Here is a 17,397-nt window from a genome sequence, read left to right on the forward strand (position 1 = left end):
GGTCCCTTCAACCTGACCCATTCTGTGATTCTGTAAAATACTCAACAAATATTTTTGTTCATAACTAGTGTTCTGCTCTTTGATGAGGACAAACTGGGTGTGTAAAAGATTATAGGAATGCTCTGTTTTAAGGGTGGAAAGTTAGCTACTGTCAGGATGTCCCAAGAGTAAGGTACATGCATATTTTTCTAATTAATACACATGCAATTATACAGAAAAATTAAAAATACTGACAACTGCTGTCATAATTATTAGCTACAGAACTAAGATTCAGGATAAATCTGTAGGAGTTAAGGCAGATAGCTCTCTGAAAATGTCAGTCAGTTGGTAATGTTTAAAGTAAGAAATGACGTCAGGTGTTTTTCAGGACAGCAGGGAAGGCTAGAAATGCTCACATCAAGTTTAGGAATGCTGCTCATGTTATTTAGCACAGAGTACCTTCCCTGTTTGGGGAAAAATGACTGAAGATCATACAATAGAAAATCTAGGAAAGAATATAAAGGTGAGCAGAGAATAATTTTTATTTACTATTTCCAAATTAGCATAAGTAGCAAGAATGCAATAAAGCTTTAAGGGAACAGTTTTGAAACAACTAAGAGGAAGCATTTTTGCACATAATCTTGTCAGTGAACAGTGGAATTATGTCACATGATACCATTAATGCCGGAAATTAAAAATAAAAGACACAGCTTTTAGAAATGAGGCTAGATGCTTTTGTGGAGTATGTGTCTACCTCCAAATATGAAATACGATACACCCAATGTCATAGTAAGTGCCTGAGGAGGAATAACCCCAAGTACCAGCACTGGAGAGCAGCTCTGGGGAAGGACCTGGGAGTCTTGGTGGGTGACAGGTTGACCAGGAGCCGGCACCATGCCCTGGTGGCCCAGAGGGACAATGGTGTTCTGGGGTGCATTGGGAACAATGGGGCCAGCATGTGGAGGGAGGTGATCCTGCCCCTCTACTTGGCCCTAGTGAGGCCACATCTAGGGTGCTGTGTCCAGTTAGCAATTCAAGTTCTGGGCTCCTCAGTACAAGAAAGATGAGGAGCTGCTGGAGGGGGTCCAGCGGAGGCCACAAAGATGATTTGGTGTCTGGAGTGTCTTTCTAATGAGGAGAGACTGAAGGAGCTGGGCTGGTTTAGTCTCGACAAGAGAAGACTGAGAGGGGATCTCATCAATACATATAATTATCTCAAAAGCAGGTGCCAAGAGGACGGTGCCAGGCTCTTTTCAGTGGCACCCAGTGACAGGACAAGGAGCAATGGCCATAAACTAAAACACAAGACATCTCACTTCAACCAGAGGAAGAGCTGCTTTATGTTGAGGGTGTCAGAGCACTGGAACAGGCTGCCCCCGAAGATTATGGAGTCTTCCTCTCTGGAGACATTCGAAAGCCACCTGGACACATTCCCGTGTTAAGGTGCTCCAGGTGACCCTGCCTTGGCAGGGGGGTTGGGCTGGATGATCTCCAGAGGTCCCTTCCAATCATAACGATTGAGTTATTCTTAACCTGCTGGGTGAAAGAAACCATTAGGCCTAGGTTGCCTTAGGGGGGGGGGGGGGGGTCTTATTTGCATTTGCGTTTTTATGTTATTTCCCAGGGCCCAGGGTTGATGGGCCCAGGGTTGATGGGCCCACGGCTGACAATCCCACCCCCGAGGAATCCCAGGCCTTCGGGGCCCATTCCCGGGCGCTCCCTCGGCACCGCCCGCCCCCGGCGCGCGCTGGGCCGGAAGTGAGGGCAGGCGGGGAGGGGGCGGGGCCGCGCGGCGCCCCACGGGCCTCGGCCGCCGCCATTTTGTTGGCGCCGGGCGCTGCTGGCGGGGCGGGAAGGGTCGGGAGTTGTTCGTCGGCTCCTCCTTCGTCGGGGCCGAGAGGCGGAGACTGAGCGCGGCCCGGCCGGGACGGGACGGCGGGGCCCAACGCGGCGCAGCCCAACGCGGCGCAGCGATGTCGGCATTCTCGGAGGCGGCGCTGGAGCGGAAGCTGTCGGAGCTGAGCAACTCGCAGCAGAGCGTGCAGACCCTGAGCCTGTGGCTCATCCACCACCGCAAGCACTCGGCGCTCATCGTCAGCGTGTGGGAGCGGGAGCTGCGCAAAGGTGAGGCCGGGGCCGGGCAGGACCCGCCGGAGGCGCCCCGGGGCGGCGGGTCCGGGGAGGCGGCGGAGGCGGCCGTCCCCGCTCCGGAGTGTGGCTGCCCAGGGGAGGGAGGATGGCGGCGGGGCTGCTCGGCCTGCGGAGCCGGGGAAGCAGGCGGGGAGAGAGGGAGGATAGGCCTCAGCGCCTGGGGAGAGCGGAACTGTTGGGGCCAGCGTTAAACGTCCGGGCTCCGTTGCTCGATGACCGTGGGCTGGCAGGTGCTTCTCCTCCTCCCGCTCCCCTTGCTCCTCTCTCTTCCCTCCTCTTCTTCCTTCTCCCCTTAACGAGATGCCTCTGAGGAGGCTGCCCCTTGTGTTTTATCTTCCCCCCCTTTTTTTTTTTTTTGTGAAGGAGAAAGGAAAGTGGGAAACGGGAAGGAATCCGGCGAGCCAGGGGTTTAAGGCTTTTTGTTGTTAGTATTAATTACAGCTCTTTCAAGACGGATCCTTTTTAGGCATTATTTTTCATCGTCTGTAGTGATGGTTAGCTGTAATACTATTTGAATTCCTTATCCACTCAGATTTTCTTGCCAGAAACTGTTCTTGAAGGGCAGATGAGGATGGGAATACACTGAGGGAAGAGCAATGTAGTGTATCCAAAGTAGTTTTTACTTCCTGGTTTTGCCAGACGATTAGTACCAATGTTACCATAATAAAAACATGAGTTTCTTAAGCTGTGTTCAGTGTGCAGGCTTAAATGCTAATGTGGCTTTCCGTTTAACAGGAAAGAACTTGCAGCTATAGGCAGTGGTTCAGGGAGTGAAAGGGGGAAATGGCACATGAAGGTTTATTTGACCTGACTGGAAAATAACTTGCTCTTAAGTTGGTTCTTTTAAGAAAAAGAAAACTCACTTGCTAGAACTCTGCTTTGCTCTAGGAAATGATGCTGTTTTCCAGTAGCTTCCTTTGGAGCCTCACTAATATGTGGATCTCTAGTGGGAAAAATAGAAGACTCAGTCTTTCAGATTGAGAGGAAAACAGCACTAAGCCAGTACGGGATTTACGAAAGAGGAAGGAACCACTGAGTTTTGTGTAATATGACTACTGTGGTTTTGTTTAAAATACTCTTTTTGTGGGAAATGTTATCTTTTGAACTTTGAGGCATGAGTTGAATTATTTTTTATATTGACTGAAGAAAGACTGACTTAGAGGCATATTCCATCTTAGGAAATAAACACCTTTTCACTCTATGCTAGTTGCAAGCTTGCTTTTTTGTTCCAGGAGAAAATTAATGGGTCTCCCATCTGTCTGAAACATTTTACCTTTCTGGGCCTTGTAATCAAACAATGTGAATGCTTGGGGTTTTGAATGATACCAGAGAAGTATCTTAAACTAATCGAAATAGAGACAGAATTTTGGTTGCTCATCTTAATTAACATGCACAATACTAGTTCATAGTAATCTATGATATTAATGTCAGTTCTTAACTTCAGTTTTCCTGTTTTGCTGGTTGACTAACTGGAGAAGTGAGATCTTTGAAATCTGGGCTACATGTCTGAAAGTGGCATTGAGAGGCAAGGATAACAACCTTGTTTTGAGCTTTTGGTGAGAATAGCTGCCATAATTGGGTTTATTTTGTTTGTTGAAGTTGTCATCCAGCTTTTGCTGCTTCAAAGTAAGATTTTTCTGTGACCTCTCTTTGGATGCCAGCCTTCAAGGGTCTGTGGAAAGCATGTGAAACTCTACCTGTGGTAGGAGTACCTTAGTTGCTTTCAAGGTCCTGACCCTTTTCTTCTGGTCTTTTAGGCCTATGTGAAGTGTTTAATATTGGAAAATAGGAAGTTTCATTTGAAGATGGCATAGTTAATATACACAGGATGTATCTTAATTTTCCATCTCATATAATACCCGAGCTTCAAGAATGTTAGCTTGCATTTACCTGACACTAACTTCTGGCTAATTGCAGCACAAAATTGTAAGATGGTGCCTAATCCCCAAAGGTGGGTGTAGTGATCTAAGCAGACAGCATGGGAAAGATGAGAGGAAAACCAGTGTCGTGTGGTGAAGCAAGTGCACGAAACACCACAAAGTAGAATATTGGCAATGAGGCTGTAACTAGAATTCAAGTTTAAGGCTCCTGACTTGCTTGTCATCCAAGCCATAGAAACATGATTCCTCTCATACCTGAGAGGAAAATTACCTCTATTTGGGGAATATGGATACAAAAATTATTGTCATTGTCAGCTGCTATTGCTAGCCAGTAGTATCCTGAAACCTTCCCTTCCTAGATTTTATTTCTTTTCATTGTATCACCTTCTTTATTGTCTCTCCCGTCTCCAGACCTTCCTTCCAGCCTGCTGCCTTTCAGGAACATTGTATAACTAGTCGGGTTGAACACAGTACAATGATACTATGTTTATTTCTGGATGCTTTCAGTTTTGGTAAAAGATCTCCAGCTTCAGATGAGCATGCATGAGCCTTTCTGAACATGTCTCTAGTTATTTGTAAAGGCAAGTGTGAAGATCAGAGCTCTTTTTTTCCTAAATGTTTGGTTCTGATTATTTTATTTTTAAAATAGTCGTTTTCTTTGTACCACATTGGAGTAGAGGTGAAAAGACAGCTTTTCAAATCTTCATATAATTTATGCAGCATGAAATGTTAGTGCCTTTCTGTTTACTTGGGTTAATTGGCAGTGGTCAGGTTCCATATTCTGGCATCTCTACGGATCATCAGTTCAATACACCTTCGTGTACAGGTTTTCTTGAAGAGTGTGTACTGAGGAAAATGATCCTGCATCAGCTAGATTTCAGATGTATGAAATGTAATGCTCAAAGTTAAATAGCTAATTACTTGGTAGTCATAAGCTTATTCAGTATTTAAGTAGTTAAGTAGTACTAATTAATTAATTTGTGATGTGATTACATCAGTCATTTTAAAAAGGCAACGGGTGGGCCCATTTAAACTGTAATTTTGTGTTTCCAAAAAGGGAATGACTTACAGCTTTTCTTTTTAAACAGAGTGGTGGCATAACAGATACAAATTTGTTGTGTAAGCCTGTAGTCACTGAATGGCTGCTGGGAAACCCCTTAGGAAACTCCTCTGATTAGGCTCCTCTGAGATGGAGTCTGTTGAGAATTATTTTTTGTTATTTGCAAGTCAGGTATGTTCTCTTGCATACATCTCTTACTCCCTGGTTTCAGGACGCTCTGCAGCTGTAGATGTTTGGTACTTGTTTGTTTTGTTTTGAAATGAAAAGTTTCAGTTCTGCAATTCAAAGCATCTGCCTTCAAGGGTGAACAGTAACTGCTTGTTCAGTAGGCTCAATGTGCAATTTGCTGTACTTGGTTATAATATGTTCTTTTTCAAAGAAAAAAACCCCAAATTGCTTAAAGTTTGTAATATGGAACTCGTTATTTTGAGTTCCAGTTAGTTGTCCATAATAATCTTTTCCTGTCATCTCATTTTCTGTTAGCTTTTCCAGGCCCAGCTCTGCCACTTGTTAAGTATTTATTTCCTAGTGATATTTTAGTAACCACAGAAGCACAGAATATTCTGAGTTGGAGGGGACCCACAGGGATCATTGTGTCCAAGTCTTGACTCTGCACAGGACATTGTCATGTTGTATCTTTAAACCTAATTTCAGATTCAAGTATCTGTTTCCTCAGAGGCCGATGGGTCATCTCATTGATAAGTCAGTAACAGAAACTGATGGTGATCATCCCCCATGCCTCTTAATCACTTGACCTCTTGTTTTGGCTGTCATCTGTCACCTCACCCGTGTCACACTGATCATTGGCTTCCCTGCACAGCTTATCTAGGTCAGTAGAGCCATTTTGTATTGCCTTTAAGACAGCCACAGTTGTGTAGGTACATCTAAGCTGCTACAAGGGGATGTATTTGTAGTGCTTGACTCTGTCAGTTCACCTGCTGTTCCAGTTTATTATGTTTTTTGTTTTGTTTTGTGGTGTTGAAGTCATTCAGTGGTATAAGAAGCTCCTTTTTTTGCTTGTTTATGGATCATCTGCAGCTTCTGCTGCTGGGACATATGCTGGTGCTTGGGTCCTCATCCAGTATAGCTGTTGGCATTGATGCACTGTTTTTCTGAAGCTGCTGGCTGTTGTGGCAGCTGCTGAAATTTGGAAGATTTTAGTAAGTAAATTGAGAAGGCATAGCAACACTGAAAGCAGATTTGAAAGTTGTAGTACATCTGAATTACTCTAATACTTAGCTGCTTTGGAGCACAACTACATCCAAAAGTGCTTGCAATATAGTACCTTGCAGATGGGAAGTGGATCACAGGAAACAAGTTCCCAGTTTAAAGCAATTATTTTCTGTACCATGTAGTGTGGTTTTTTTTTCTGCCAGGAGAAGGAATCTTTCTCTTCTGGTGGTTGTAAGATTATTTTACTTAATGGTGGTATAGTGTCATTGGCCAGTGTGAGAGAATAAATAGATTTTGGTTTCTTTTACTTAAAAGAAGCAAAACGATGGCTTTCTAATTTCACTGGTTATGCCTGCATGAATCTTCCCATCTATGCCAAAAGGTTTGGAGAGCAACAAACAGGCAAAACTTGGGGTGAATGGGCATTGGGTCAAGTTAGGGAAACTAATTCGCTGTGTACATGATTTACAAAATGATCTGCAATCAGGAGCAATAGAGTGGCAATATGAGAGCCTTTCATTTAAAATAGTTACACTGGAATTGTGTAGTCCAAACCTGTATGTCACCTGTACCTGCCTGTCTTTCACCATTCTGGTTCTGAATACTTAAGTGTCTGGTCTTTTTCCTATCCTGAAGCTGTTGTTGCTGTTGATTCATATCCATCTTGGCATTTTACCAGCCAGGCGAGGCAATGAAAGGAATTGGTTTGTTTCATATGTTCAGGTAATTCAAGATGCACTAAGTGCAGTGGGAAGCTTCTGCAGAGTAATTATGTTGGAATGGTTTCCTTGGTCTGTGACCAGCTTTCTGGCATTCCCGTGGTAATTTGATGCTGATGGCCTTCTTCCCAACAGTGGCTGTGTGCAGTGTTCCCTTTGTTACTAGTCTCCAAACTCAGAGTCAATATACTTGGACCCTCAAACTGTGAACACATTCAGAGGGGAATGGGCAGTCCCTTTCCCCTCTTTCAAAAAAAACCACAACAATTATCAGACCTTGGTAAAATTCACCAGGTGACTGTGCAAGGTTGAACACTAGTTTAACCTTTTTTTGGAAGAAGGTTAATGAGGTTAAGTGCTTGTTCTATAACATGCCTTTTATGGATTATGTTATCTTTGAATTGTCCTTTCTGGTGGCAGCCCCTCTCAAGTGGCTTTTTAGACTAATATTTCCAAAGATGCTCTGCTTAATTAGCTTGCATAAAAACCCATGTTAGCTCTCTGCAGTGTGAAGGATCAGTGGTCTTGCACTCAAGTTTCAGTGGTGCTTGACTTAACAATGTTTGGTCTTGTAATAAAAAGTTTGAAAGCTTGTCAGGTATTCAGAGATATCATGAGCTCCTCTTGCAAAAGTGTGAAGCATGCTGTGAGACAGAAAATGTCCCAGAGATTTGGAAGAAGTGCTGCTGCTCATATACTCCATGTATGTAGACTAAAGTAATTCAAATGAAACGGAGCCAAGTCTTTATTTGAATGCATACTAGAGAACTTTAGTATGGTAATGAAATGTTTAGTGCTGATAACTGTTGTGGGATTTTAACATACTGATCCTTATTGTCTCAAATTCTCATTGTCTCCCTTTTGTTAGGTGGTATTTTCTTTCAGGGTCAGTTGACAGAGCAGAACTGGCCTGTAGAAGGTTACAGCGTGATGTAAAGTTTTCAGATGGCTCAGTCAGTCTACACACTTGTAGTGGGATGTAAGTGAAATCTCTTGTGCTTGTGTGTTTTTCTGTAGCTTCTTCCAGTATATCTAAGAGAGGCTCTAGGGAAGAGGTGTAAAACAGCATGAAACTAATGGGCATGTTTCTAGCAATCTTCACAGGAGCTCAATTTCAAATGCAGGACGTAAACCTGGAGAAGACAAATACAGGTTTCTGACTTTGATTTCCAGGGCTAACCTTGGTGAAAACGACTGGTTTATTGCCTTGCAGGGTAAAATACTGGTTTCTTGCGCTAAAGTGGTGGCTTATCAGTGTTAAGAGTTCTCTGAGTATTATGGACAAAAGCATATAATGTCCGGGCATCTGTACTGAACTGCTAGAGAGCCAGGCATACCCATGCAGGGCTAACAAGAATGCGTTCCGGAGAAGGATGGATTGCCAAAAACTGAGGCTTGATAATGTAGTCTCCCTGCAGATATCTCAGTATGCTAATCATTGGTGAAATATCATTGTTATCTGAAGAATATTCATTGCCATTTAAACATGTCAGATACATTTTTGGGACAGACATAGTTTCATTTGCAAGGTGCCAGTCTCCCGTCATCTCATTGTGGATGCTTTAAGAGTAATCTGCTTTATGCGGCTCTTTTACCAATCAGCACTGTTGACGTGTTAAAATATTTCAGAATCCAGTGCTTCAGGGAGCTGCTTTGGTGGCTAAATGGTGAATCCAACTGCAACAAGCAGAGGAGTTACGTGAACACTGCACAGAGCTTCTGAAAAGATGACTCGATCCAACACGGATGATTTCTTGACAGTTTTGTGTTTGCAGACGGTACTTTTGGTGTACCAGAGATGCTGTGGGTTGGCTGCTTCTAACGCTGTACATTCTGGCAGTGTTTGCCTTTCAGATCCTTCTTCAACCTAAGTTCTTACAGGTTTTTTCCCTTCATTTTCTTCTGACAGTAAGAATGCTTTTACAAATAGCCTTGCCATGTGTTGAAGACCTTCAGAAATCGTCTGTTTGATCCATTTTGATATTCTGAGGTTTATCAATGCCCAGGGCTGGAAAGTTAGTGTCACTGCTACTGAAGAGAGATGTTTTAAACATAGTTCTTTTTCCAGAACAGATTTATTTGGTCCTGAATTTAATTTTGTGTTTCAGACATCACTGGTTAATTTACAGTCATGGTAGCAACAGAATGTTTTCAGCTCATCCTCAGTTGCCAGAGGTTACGTTGTACTTCAGTCTCACGTTGCACTTCAGTCTCAAGTGTAAGGCAGAGTGCTAGTAGACCAGTATGTAAGTCATGAAGATTTGTGAAGGGAAGGGGAACACTTCTCAAGACTAGACATAATTTTTACCTTTGGAATTTTGTGCAGTACACTTTTACAGCAAAAGGAATTAAATTTTAGTTCACAATTTTCCTTGTGAACACTGAGGTAGAATATTAGTTGAATTTTCAACCAAAGACACAGATGGCTTAATAGTGGGTTTAGAATTTTTGTTCCTTCTTCATAGCTCTGTTTATGTTGAATTGAAGTAGGAAGCTGAAGAGGTAATATTAGGGGAAATAAGCCTGAAAGTGACTTTCTGGAGTTTAGAATGCTTTTATCAAATACATCAATCTTTTACTGTAGTGAATAGACAAAGTCTGGGCTTTGTGAGAATCAGCATGACCTGACTTCATGGCATTGTGTATCCACCTTCTGTTTTTGTCAGCCCAATTGATTCGGCTCTTTATTGGAAAGAAGGAAGTTGGGGTCTCACAAATGAGTTACATCACTGAGGATTAAAACATGACGGGTTTTTTTCCTGTGAAATGGGTGGACAAGAGCCTATCCTGCATGCAGTTCCAGAGGATATGGGATGGGGAACAGCCTGCTTCATTAGATTTTGACTCCTAATTCTGGGCTTATTTAAAAAATGGGAGAGGGGGTAGGGTCATCTTTGGTAAACAGTAGTTACTTTTTGATACGCCTATGAGACAAGTTTTTTTTTCTGAGATTCTCTCTTTGAATAATTCAAAACTTGCTAGGTGTCAAAACTCTGATATGTGAAACATAGGTAGGAGATGTACTGTTTTATCATCAGTCAGGTTTTAATACAGAAATTGAGCAGCACAAGTTTATCAAACCTACATTTTAGATTAGCCAGATTTTGACCCAAATAGAGTAATTTCCTGGGTGCTTGCATGTAGTGGCTTCATTGTTTGGAGCAGACTCTTGGTAGAGCCCATCTTGTGTCCAGCACTTCCATGCTAGGTTTTTTTTGCTAGTCTTTAGTTTGCCTTGATTGTAAGAGAAGTGCATTTTTACATTTAAGAGAGGGTTTTTTCCCCAGGCCATCCAGAACTCCCGACTTATTAGATGTGTCTGTTCAAGAGGATGGAAAGAATTCAGTACTTCAAGGAGAAATCCTTCAGAGGAGTCTTTCAGTAGTGCAGAATTTATTCTCAAAAGCAAATTTCTCAAATTTCCCTTGAGAAAGCATCTTAACACTGAATTTTCCCTTTATGTGTGAGGGTGGTGGTTCTACATTTTTGAGAGGATGGAGTAGAAAGTAACAAAATCAAATCATATTTGCTTGCACAAATTATAAGAAATTCTATATTGTCTTTACCACAGCGCTGCTTTCTTTGAGAGGGCAGAAAAAACTTGTCTTTGAAGAGAAGCCTCTTTTTAGAGTGTACGTACTGAGATTATGTGGTGGTAGTGATATTCTGGTGTTAATCAAGGGTAGAAATGTTACAAGAACAGTTGCAGTTCCAAGAAACTTGTAGACTAATGAAGATTAGATGAAGTGTGATTGTAAATGAATGGAAATGGCCAGGTAGGAGCACTTAGAAAACACGGAATAGATTTTGAGAAGCAACTTGTAAATTGGAAGCTTGTAATCTGTTGCACATTAAAAGAGGTGGGATAAGATGTTTAAGATGCTTGGAGAAGAGGTACACCACATGAGCTTGACAGTGGTTTTTGGAAGTGTTTTTGTGATATTACAGCTGCTGGCACATGAGTGTTTTAACAGTGAGGAAGGGGTGTATCACAGTGAAAGAGGGAGACTGACTAGGGGCTGACTGTGCAGTTTGCTTAAGTGTGAGAATGAGGAGTGGTTAGGTACGACTGAGTGAAATTCAGGCTGAAAAGGAGGAGGTTCTTCACATGAGTGATTGTGGATCTGTGAAGTGCCTTGTCAGAAGACTTCATGAGTGCAAGAAATGTACGCAGACTAAAAGAAAGCTGAAGTACTTGGAAGAAATCCATGAAGGCCACCAAACAGGAGCCATATAAGGCTCAGGAAAACACCTGGAAATAGTTTGGGGGTGAAGAACACTTTGGAATATCTGGGGTTTTTTTCTGTTTGTTTTTTGAGATAGCGCTAAATGGAAGTTGTGTCCTACTATGTAGGAAGAAGAACTTCAACAAAGAGAACAGAAGGGAGAGAAAACATAATGGGTGACCAAAGTCTTTCCACATGAAAATACTGAAAATGTGAAATGGTGCAAGCAGTAATGAAAATGGGTAATTGATTTCAGGGTGGGGGTGGGTGTTTGTATTCAGTATAAACCTGGATACATAGATATTAGTTAAAGGAAATAAAATTTCTAATTATTCTTTATTTTTCTTTTTATTAGCAAAACCAAATAGGAAGCTGACATTCCTGTACTTGGCCAATGATGTCATACAGAACAGCAAAAGGAAAGGACCAGAATTTACAAAAGACTTTGCTCCAGTAATAGTGGAGGCTTTCAAGCATGTTTCAAGGTACAGTAAACTTGTACATGTGGTATCCTTCATCATACTGTATTTGAGGGGTGTTTAGAGAAGTCATCTGTTGATCTCTTCTGGCCCAGCCAGTCTTCATGTGCTATTTCTGTATTTGAAGTCTTGTTAGTTTAATTTATTCAGTGTTCTTTTGATCTTGGATAGTCTTAACACTGTTGGATGAAGTTTGATAGTAAATTCATCAGCATTCATTCCCTTTTTGCCTTGGAAAGCTGTTAGCTATTCCTGCAACTAGGACTTTCTTACTGTCCGTGTTTATGTGCTACACCAGTTTGACATTTTTCATTACTGGGTGTTACATGATTTATTTTTCCCCAGCAGCCACTAATCTCATTGCATGAGGAAGCTGGAGTCTTGATACAGGATTATTTTCACAATGATACACATCTGTCAAAGCAACATAAACCTGTTTGTAGATTTATGGGTTGAGAAGAAAACAGAGTTGGGTGTTGGCCTTTTTTTTTTTTTTTCTCATTTGCTTGCTAGGACACCTTGAACTGGTCTTTGCTTTCTTTAAAATGTGAATTTGTTATTTTCTGAGATCATTTGACTTCTGATGCTTGGATATTGCTATGGTCTGTGGAGGTCTTCCAGTGAAAAATATCATGTGGCAGTGCTATACTTCTACCTAGTGCTGATATTTGCTTCTTTTCCTTGTAACAGTGAGTCTGATGAGAGTTGTAAGAAACACCTTGGTCGAGTGCTATCTATCTGGGAAGAAAGGTCTGTTTATGAAAATGATGTATTAGAACAACTTAGGCAAGCTTTGTGTAAGTATTTTGTGAGTGTATGAATTTTCAGGCTCATTTGAAATAATATTACTCTGACTGCTGTGTTTGTTTTCATTTAGATGGAGACAGAAAGGTGAGAAAGCGCACATATGACCAGATAAAAGTTGATGAAAATAACTGTTCACCTCGAAGCTCTCCCACTGATCCTCCTCAGGTAAAACCATGTGTGTAAAATTCTGTATTTACATATGGCTGCATATAGAATTTTTCAGTAATTCTTGTTTTTGAATGATCTCTGTTTTTCTTTTTAGTGAGGTACTGTTTCTGGGCAAGGGTGGCTGCACCTGAAACTTTTCATAGTTCTTCAGTGGGGTATGCTGTAACTTTAGGTATTTGGCACTAAACTGTATGAACTGTATGTCCAGCTTTGTTCATGTCAGGATTTCAGCAGTAGTTTCTACGATGTATTGAATTCCCCTTTGGTTTCCAGGGTAATAGTGAGTAACACATGTACTAGAATAAGGTTGTTACGGATTTATCAAGAAAATATTTCTCAATGTTTCGGTCATGATGGCTGTGAAAAATTCTTGTGTACCTTGCACTGTTACGACTTTTCTAATTCTTGTGGATTTTTTGTTATGGTATTGCCCCATCTCAAAAGGCTTTTTGTTATAGCAGAGAACAACTGTTCTCCAGTCATCACAGTTTAGTATGTTTCCCTGTAGCAGATATTTGGGCTTCTGTGAACATCAGCCCTACTTTCAGAAGAAGTGCACTGATAACACTCTTTTGCAATAGTGAAGCAAAACGACAAGAAAAATAATTTCAAAAAATGTATCATAAAATGAAAAGTACTGTAAAATAATCACTACTGTCAAGAAGAAAAAAGATTTATAAGTATTCCTATACCAGGAATTTAAATGAAAAAGCTCCTGTAGAAAGGTGACCTTTAAAACAATGTTGTGCTGAGAATTAAATGTTACGTTTTGTTTTGACTCTATAAGCTGATACTGTAAATGCTGTTAAAATTACCATCCAATCAATTCTATAAGCTTGTTGTAAAATACTTCTGTTTTGTTCTAGGATCTGTTTATTTAAACTAGTTCTCAATCTTGCATGCTTTTTTCAGACCACAGATCTCATTAGAGCATTACAAGAACTAGAAAACGCTGCCTCTGGGGATGCAGCAGTTCACCAGAGAATAGCTTCCTTGCCTATAGAGGTCCAGGATGTGTCCCTGTTAGACAGAATAACAGGTGAGGGTTGGGGGCCTGGTAAGCGAAATGCTGTTCTAAGAACATAATGGTACGTAATGAAATCACGCTTTACTTGTTTTTCTCTGCTTGCTTTTTAGATAAGGAATCTGGAGAGCAACTTTCCAAAATGGTAGATGATGCATGTATGTTACTGGCGGATTACAATGGCAGGTTGGCAGCTGAAATAGATGATAGAAAACAGCTAACTCGAATGTTATCAGACTTTCTCCGATGTCAAAAAGAGTTCCTTGCAGAGAAAGAACATAAGCTGGAAGTGCGTAATGTTTTGTTTTAGTCCCTTCTTCACTAAAGCTTGTTCTTGCAAATGTTTTTAGTTAGCCTAAACAACTTTTCTCTCCAAAGATAAATATTTAATTGCCACTGTTACGTCTTTGCTTCCAGCACATTATTAACACATTGTTTGATTCTACTGTTCTAAACCTACTAAACCAGCTCTTTCTGGTTTTTTAGCTATTCAGTCTTTGTTATATGTACAGTCTTAGTTTAAGTGGTGCAGATAGAAAGTCTTATCCTTAGTCTTACAAACGTAATTCTTTATAGTGTAATTTTTTTTCCATGCTCTTTTCATTCATTGTTGTAAGTCTTAGTTATGTATTTGCGAAAGGATAAGAATTTAATTCCTGGTTTCAGCACAACTTTTTAACCTGACTCAAGTATCCATTAAACCCAGTGAAATGTAGTTGTAGCTTCTACGGCCTGTCACGCAGCTGGTTATCAGCATTAGCACCAGCAGGACCAAACAGAAAAGAAGGATGCAGTGTGAGCAGCTCATTATGAGCAAATGATCCTTTAAGTTATTCTGTTCTTTGCTGTTACCAGACATCTGTTTTCCTTTCCTACTATGTATTACTGTAAAGCCTCCTATTGAACATTCCACATATTTAGAATATGTCCATAATTTCATGCCAATTGCTTCCCATTGCTAACATGGGTATTACAGTAATGGAATTGAAGCTGCAACATTTTGCAAGAGGAGATATCTGAACGATCATGGTGCCCTGTAACTGCAGCATATGCATATATGGTCCCGAAATTAATTACTCTTCAGGTTTCATCATATACACCTTTCCAGGAGCATTTTCTTTCTCTAGTGGTTTCTTTACCTTTTGATAACTTCATAACTTGAGTTCCGATTTTGTGGTGCCTTTGTTCAGGAAAATGCTGTTCACAATGTATTTGAAGTCGTCACTCAGATCAGTTGTATCACTCCTAGCCTACTCTTACTTCCTGACTTACTTCCTTTCCTCTATGCCTCACAGAAAAGCAATTGATGAAGGTTCTTCCTGTCAACCTTACTGTGTTTATCCTGTGGGAGGAATATCAACCAACTTCATGTAAGATAGATGCTATTATGCATGGTAATGCTGATTGCAATAGCAACTGACCCAACTGCATAATGGAACCTGGAAGATTAAAGAACAGGAAGCCTTAAGCTTTTCATCACAAGCCCTGCCTTCCCTCTGTGTGTGTAATGGGTTTGAAGGACAAGTTCCCACAGCTTCAGTGAAGGGCTGGTTGTCTGTATGACTAGTTTTTGTAGCTCATTACCAGCAGTTATACCCTGTTTTAGTTAGACTACTGGGATAGTGAATTGCTCAAAAGGCAGTGACTTAGTCCTTCAGACAGATTTAGACTTCTGTAAAACAAGTGAGCTCAATTTAAAAGAAATTAAAAATGGTAGTGCAGCTGTGAGCAGATTCCACCCTTGTTGGTTGTTTTCAACAAATATAAACCAGTGTAATTTCCCAGTATTACTACATTAGAGAATGCATAATTCTGAGAGAAGGCAATTGCATATTACTGGGCTGTTACGGTCCTTCAGATGGTTTCTTGGCTGAATTATTTAAACTGCTAAAGAATTTAAATCTAATACAGCACAGTTCCATTTTTGGACTAGTTTGAGGCCTTTCTTTAAAAAGTAGGAGACAGTCTGCAGACTATCTGTAGCAGTCCTTTGCTAATCCTAGGATGCTGGAGTGCACTCTAAGATTTTGGCTGATTAGTGTGGGATCAATGCAAGTTCCTAATAAAGAACTACGAGCCAGGATGGTGTCAACCCAGTTACTGATAAAGGCCTATGAGCCAAGAGATTTTAAAGAACAAGAACCTTAAAATGTAGTTTCTAAATTAGTGTTAAGCAAATTGACTTCATGCTCACTACCAATAGTGCTTTTTGGTTTGGGAAGTGGAGGCTGATAAACATTCTAAAGTTTTGAAATGTAAGATTAGGATGTCTTAGTGATATTGTCTGTAGGGCTTGCTGACTTAGCGTATGTAGGATTTTTTTTGGTGATAAAGAGATGGAGATGAAGCAAAGACTCTGTTTTTACAGGTTTGGGAAATTCCATGGCTCAAATTGAACCTTGCTTCCTGGCTTCTCATTTGAAATAGCACTAGGAGAGGGCCTGTCATCTAATTCTTTGAGAATCTATTTCCCTCAACTGTCTGTCCCTAGGTTTTGCTGCTCAAGTTTCATTTCTGGTGAAATTAATTTGTTCTAGACAAGCTAATGTTTCTTGTGTTAGACTTCTGGCTGTTGACACTTTCCCAAATGTAACTTGGTCTCTCAGTTGTAACAGAAAGTCTTTATTTCTTCCTGAATTAGTATCACCCGTCTGTGAGTATAATGCTGAGATCCTAGCTTACTGATTTCTTACCATACCAAACAGGTATAGTAAGGAACAAATGGATGTATTCTTAGTTGAATCTAGAAATGTTACCTGCTGTTAACCTGGTTTAACAAATAGAATTGTAATTACTAAAGAACTGTCAGTAGCTTTCAGCTTAAGATAGAACCTTTAGACCTAAATTTGCAGGTCTTTTATCTTCTAAAGATAATTTGCTGGTAAGTAATTTTAAATAACAATCTTTCCATGAGTAATTTTTTATGAATAAGAGTCTCTCTAATAGTTATTTCTGAAACAGAAGTGCATGATTCCCATCAAAAGCAAGGTAATGTATGTGCTAAATCTTGACAGGAAATTCTGATAACAGATAAATAATGTCATGTCTGCATCAAAAGCTAACTGTACTGCTTAGTAGGTGACTTTCCTAAGTATGTTTGGGGTAAGTAGTGTCATCTTTAACTCTTCAGTTGTTTTCTTTAACATCTGTCTAGCTTCTGTTGCAGGTGGTGGACATGGACCTATCTACTAATGATGTCAGCATCCATTAGTACACACATCCTGCTAAAAATAAATTTAAGAATCAAAATCTTGTATTGTCTGTTGTTTTTGAAAACTTGAAGAGGAGGAATTCTGTAACTACTCATACCAAACCTCTGCTATTTTCATCTATATTCTCACAAACATTGCTGAGTTTATGCCTGAGATGGATAAGTATTTATTCAGTGTCATTCCTTTTTTCTTGAAGACTAAAATTTTCACATGGTTGTTCCTAAAACCCTCACATTCTTTCAGTGGAATAATTCAGAATTCCCAGTACAGAAGTTTGGGAGTTGCTTGCATTGAAGCTGCCATTTCCAAACGGAGAAAGCTGTGAAAACAAGACTTTTTCAGACTTCTGCTTTTTAAATTACACTGTTGGGTTTACATGATCAGGAATGAGAAGTGATGAATGTAGGACTTGTCCCTCACAAGCACAATAAAAAAACTTCCACTTTATTATAAAGTAACAGAGAAGGTGTGCTTTATAATTGCACTTAGGCCCCTTTAGAATCGCCCTCAAATTTACGA

At 40.5% G+C, this 17,397-nt stretch overlaps 1 protein-coding gene across 3 annotated transcripts in view; it reads left to right on the forward strand.

Moving 5' to 3' along the window:
• Positions 1-1,802: 1,802 nt before the first annotated feature.
• Positions 1,803-17,397, forward strand: part of RPRD1A (regulation of nuclear pre-mRNA domain containing 1A) — a 44,279-nt gene continuing 28,684 nt past the window's right edge. Inside the window, exons 1-7 of one of the 3 annotated variants that reach the window (XM_069004142.1) lie at positions 1,804-2,103; positions 11,544-11,673; positions 12,358-12,464; positions 12,545-12,639; positions 13,555-13,681; positions 13,780-13,955; positions 16,833-16,915. In XM_069004142.1, the coding sequence (XP_068860243.1) occupies positions 1,953-2,103; positions 11,544-11,673; positions 12,358-12,464; positions 12,545-12,639; positions 13,555-13,681; positions 13,780-13,955; positions 16,833-16,877 (831 nt within the window). In that variant the 5' untranslated portion in view covers positions 1,804-1,952 and the 3' untranslated portion in view covers positions 16,878-16,915. Of the gene's footprint in view, positions 2,104-11,543; positions 11,674-12,357; positions 12,465-12,544; positions 12,640-13,554; positions 13,682-13,779; positions 13,956-14,961; positions 16,916-17,397 lie in introns of those variants that run through there. The other 2 variants (XM_069004143.1, XM_069004141.1) reach the window with 2 other exon arrangements.

This window comes from Aphelocoma coerulescens, chromosome 2 (assembly GCF_041296385.1).
Source record: "Aphelocoma coerulescens isolate FSJ_1873_10779 chromosome 2, UR_Acoe_1.0, whole genome shotgun sequence".
Classification (NCBI taxonomy): Eukaryota; Metazoa; Chordata; class Aves; order Passeriformes; family Corvidae; genus Aphelocoma; species Aphelocoma coerulescens.